This window comes from Pygoscelis adeliae, unplaced genomic scaffold (assembly GCF_000699105.1).
Source record: "Pygoscelis adeliae isolate BGI_AS28 unplaced genomic scaffold, ASM69910v1 Scaffold227, whole genome shotgun sequence".
In the NCBI taxonomy this organism is placed as follows: domain Eukaryota; kingdom Metazoa; phylum Chordata; class Aves; order Sphenisciformes; family Spheniscidae; genus Pygoscelis; species Pygoscelis adeliae.
Genome location: NW_008825100.1, coordinates 1,445,704 through 1,450,628, shown reverse-complemented (window position 1 = coordinate 1,450,628; position 4,925 = coordinate 1,445,704). Strand labels below are relative to the sequence as shown.

Sequence of the window (4,925 nt, the reverse complement as noted above, 5' to 3'; positions counted from 1 at the left end):
AACAAATGATCTTAAAACCAAGTTTAAGATGGCACGCAGGTGACACCAAGGCTGAGCCGTTAGACTAAAGCTTTGTCGGTTCATTTGGCACGCGCAGGAGACAGGACAACGAGAGCATCAGGATCAGCACGCTCTGCCACAACCCCCACCGCCCCATCGAAAACCTCATGGTCCCCAACTACAACACCTCGCGCTGCATCATGACCCATCAGCCCAGCGAGGACGGGATCACCTACATCTGCGGCTGCGTGGACGAGCAAGAGTGCAACGATAAACTTATCTTTGAAAACCACACCAATGGTGAGTACTTTTGTTAATGTTATTTACGGGGGGAGAAGCACCCAACACTAATGACAAATAACTTGTATTTCCAATAGAGTGGGAGATGCGATGCCAGAAGGAGCTCTTTCAGCATCTTCTTTGACCTCCCTATATAAAAGCTAGGTAAAATTTGTACCCCGTTACTGAGCCCAGTATTTTGTCTGTGGCTAAACCATCCCTCCCAGAAATGCCTCCAGCCTTGGTCTGGAAACATCAGGCGATGGAAAATCCACCGTATCTCTCGGTAGGCTGTGCCCTTCAGCGCAGGGCGAATCAACCGGGGAACCCAGAAGCTGATGTAACCCAGCGTGAGTCAATGCTCTGAAAGCTTTAAATAAATCGCGCCGGAGCAAATCCTGCCCCGGCACACCCACGGGAACCGCTGGCGTCCGCCACGGCTGCAACCCAAAAAGGTGGTGGTGCCGGGGCGCGGGGCTCGGCACGCGGCGGTGCCTCCCCCGCCGCTCTCCTGGGGATTTCTGCAGCGGTGCTTCCCCCGGGCAGGGACAGCCAGAGCCGCCCCGGTGCTGCACACGTACGTGAGTGCGGCTTGGCACGCCTGTAGATGCTTCTGCAGATGGCTGGAGATCCAACAGGAGCTGTAAATCCACAGGAGGGAAAACTAAGAGACAGCTCGGTTTTGTACCTCGGGAGAGTCGTATACTTTGGAAGCGCTTCCAGCTAGATCCCGAGCCTTTGGGGGCTTGTCGAAACCTCCCTAACTCCAAATGGACCAGGTTTATCCAAGTGCCCATCAAGAATCTGACCCGTAACAAAAGCAAAGTGAAACCCCTCCAGTTTTCCATAATTACAGAGCAATGAAATGCTGAAAATGAGCCTAAGCATAACCTGCAACTCAGCAGCATAGCTTCTCCTGCAACGCAAGGAAAAAAGAAAAAAAATCACATAAAATGCAAATTCTCAGAACAAACAAGCCACTTTTAACGAAGGCAAACGATGCTAAATTTGGCAGTTCTTTGCTGCTTCCTGAGCCAAACATAACAGGTACACACACTTCTAGGGAGAGATAGTCAAATCCCAAAGCCAATGCTGGGATATGTAATTTCACACAAAAATGACAACTGGCTCATTGGAAATGCCACCCCCACCGAAGACTTCCACAAACAGCCTCCTCCTGCCAGCCGGCACGTAGAGCGCTGAAACTCGGAGCGAGAGCAGTGCGGGCCTTAAACAATTATCTCCTCTCTGATTTGGTTTGTGGGACCAGCTTGGCAAGCCCCAGACTCAGAGACCCCATCGTTTACATCCTTTTCTTCTGCTTTAAGGGATCATTTGCATTTTCAATATTAACTTATGGTCATCTTCAATGGTATAGACAACTGCTGAGCAGAGAACTGTCTAATACAGATGAGCACTTCTCCGACAGCTGAAGCAGGCAGATTTTTTCCCATTTCTTGATTTCTTAAGCCCTTCTTTCAGGTCTGAGCTGCTGGGTGCACTGCCCTAGCACCGGGGCTGCAGGGGACCCCATCAGAGCTCAGAGACCACCCTAACGAACACGTGGAGGCATCGTTTCCTAAAGCCATGCAAGCAGGAGCCCAGTGGACACCTCGGGAAGACGCTGGGTAGGGTTGAGCATGCAGAGTCCTCTCCACCCCTGCGCCAGCTGAACCTGGCCCTGGAGGTCCATCTCCCATCAGCAGGGATGGAAAGACCCACGCAGCAATGCTCGACAAGGCGTGGGTTTACAGACCCATGGTTATCGCCAGAGCAGCTACCTTTGCTCTCCGTGGAAGGGGTCTAAGCCGTGCTGCAACCCCTCTGTATCGAAGGGCTTGCATCAGGAAGGGGCATCCTCACAAAAGAATTTGCTGAAGTTGTGTTAACTTCCCCTTTTCAGGACTCGTGCACGCAACTCCCTTAAAAATATCTTCTCTTTCTTCAGAGTTTCAAAGATGGGATCTTAAGCATCGGGTAAATCCATTAAAGCAGTAGGTGATATCCAGGCCTAACACTTTCCAAAATAAACATATTCCTGAGCTAGTTATTGATTTATATCAGTTTAGGTTGATCTTGTGGTTTGAACCTGATGCCTATTTTAGAAACGCTTTCACAGCCTTGCAGAAATTAGCTGCAGCACATTTTTTTGAAATTTGCCAAGGAAAATAGCTAAACGCTCTGTTTTTCCAGAACCTGAATTATGATCTGCACACACTGAGGTCAAGCAGCAAGAGTTTTGCTTATGGAATGATTCTTATCCCTCTTCCCCTGGGTTATTATACTTGGCAGAAAAACCTCTGAGTAAGATTTTACTTGAATATCTCTACTGAAGTCAGCATGTTTATTCCAGGAATCGCGAACATCAAAGCATCAGACAATTATATGTTGTGCGAGGGTTAGGGCTTTTTGTGTGCTTCCCCCCCCCCCCAATGATCTGAAGGCTGACGGGGGTTTAAAAGAAATAAAACAAAAGCAGCCATGCCTGCTCTGTTGACGGGGGTTGGTGTTGTAACACGGTGAGGAAGGAGATGGCAACACTGGCAGACAGCACTGAAATGATGTTCCTTTACACTAATAATTGTGCAAAGCATCCCCGTGCCCCCCCGGGCTCAGGGGCCCTGCATGCTGCCCATCCCCGCCCCCAGCATCCCTCCTGGCTCTCCGTGCACCGCAGGAGTCCGGCAAAGCCCCAGCCCCAAACCCCCTCAGGGATTTGCTGTGTTCGAGCCTTGCCTCAGCTTTATCACCGTTATTTCCACCTCGGCCCCCCTCGCCGTGGAGCACTTGGGAGCCGCCAAAGGGCAGCCGAGTCATTTTGGTAACAGCGGCAGGGTCTCACAGGCCCCACCGCCCGGTTCAATTAACGCAGGCCGGCGTCCTGAACCCTTACTTGATAAATGGAGCTAAATTTGAGACCTAAACTGAGCAGCTCCCCTAATGACTGCCTACATCTGGGTTCTTTGCTGGGATAGGGTTTGTGCGCAGCATGCATTGCGGCCCCGCAAAGGGCTGCGCTTCATTAACGGCTTCGCATATTTTCCTCCTCCGCGTGATGAAAACGAGCTGTTGCAGACCCGCAGCGGCAGCGCCCTCGCCTTTCCTTTCCTCCCCGCAGGCTACTCCATGCTGCAGAGCAAAGAGGTCATCCCAGTGGCCGCCATCAGCCTCCTGCCCCCGCTGCTGGTGGCGGTGATGATCACGGTGATATTTTACCTCTGCCGCACGCAGAAGCGGCGCAAGAGAGCCAAGGCGTGGGGCTCCCGCCACGTCCTGAGCTGGATGGACCTGCAGAAGATGGCGGGCTCCCTGGTGAGCGGGGTGGCCCACCTCCACAGCGACTACACCGCCTGCGGCAGGCCAAAAATCCCCATTGCCCACCGGGACATCAAAAGCACCAACGTCCTAGTGAAGAACGAGCAGGAGTGTGTGCTCTGCGACTTCGGCATCGCCATACGCCTTGACCCTTCCCTGACGGTGGACGACTTTGCCAACAGTGGGCAGGCAAGTATGACACGCCGGCTCTCCCCAGAGGGGACCCTTTGCAAGCCACCCCTGGTCGCCCCACGGCTGAAGTCCTCGCCCACCCCTGCTAACACCTCTCTCCTCTTTGTGGGCAGGTGGGCACCGCCAGGTACATGGCCCCAGAGGTCCTAGAGTCCAGGGTGAACCTGGAAGACCTGGAGTCTTTCAAGCAGATGGACGTCTACTCCATGGCCCTCGTTTTGTGGGAAATGGCCTCCAGATGTGAAGTGGTAGGAGGTAGGAGCATCACACCAGGGTTGCCACACGCCTTTTGGCTCCCTTCCTCCCCATACGGGAACACGGCTCACACTCACATCCCCGCTGATGGCGCGGGACCTGATTTGGGGTGGCTCGGGTCTCTGCAGGGCTGCTAAGAGCTGGCGGCAGATCCTCCCCCATGGCTGCCTGCCCTGTGTGCTGCGGCTCAAGGGGGCCGGCTCAGTGGCTGAGGAGCAGGACGGGACCCCAGGGGTCATCTGGTCCAGCCCCACTCAAAGCCGGCCAGCCGCCAAGTCACATCCGAGTCAGTGTTGGCAATGCAAAGCAAACCAAGCAGGAAGAGCCGAAGCTGCCTCCCCCTCCCCGGCCACAAGCACTTTTTTTTCAGACAACACCAGAGAGTTTATGTTGCAACGGGGACTCGCAAACTCCAGCCTCCGACAGAGCCACGTCCCCCCTGACTTCCCAGAGCCACATCCTGGTATCCGAAATTGTGTGTAGCAAAACATTTAATCAGCTGCCCTGCTGTTAGCCCCTGCCTGCCCTTCTTCCCGCTCACCTCTCTTCCCTTTTTAGCTCTCTCCGGTTCCTTCCCTGTCCCACCTACTTGCAATCCAAGCCCATGGAGCTGCAAGAAGCTCCAACCCTCAGGAAGAAAACTGCCCCAACTGCCGCGCGTGCCCCACGCTTGGCAGGAGGAGAGCCTTGCCTGGCTCGGATGCCCCATGTATCCTTTGCTCCTGAGCCAGTGTCCCAGGCCATCCTTCCCCACTCCTATTTCACCTGCATTCGCGTCTGGGCAGGAGCTGGCAGAAACCAGGGTGGCCTCTCACCTCTGCAACAGAGTTTCTCCTTGGCCTCCCACGACATGGGATTGCTCTTCTGGAAGGGCCATTCTTCCT

General features: G+C 54.0%; 1 protein-coding gene across 1 annotated transcript in view; it reads left to right on the top strand.

The window, feature by feature from the left end:
- Window positions 1-4,925, top strand: part of LOC103919595 (TGF-beta receptor type-2-like) — a 33,468-nt gene that overhangs the window by 23,640 nt on the left and 4,903 nt on the right. The window contains exons 3-5 of the mRNA XM_009327127.1: window positions 98-300; window positions 3,398-3,783; window positions 3,900-4,041. Coding sequence (XP_009325402.1) covers window positions 98-300; window positions 3,398-3,783; window positions 3,900-4,041 — 731 coding nt within the window. The remainder of the gene's footprint in view (window positions 1-97; window positions 301-3,397; window positions 3,784-3,899; window positions 4,042-4,925) is intronic.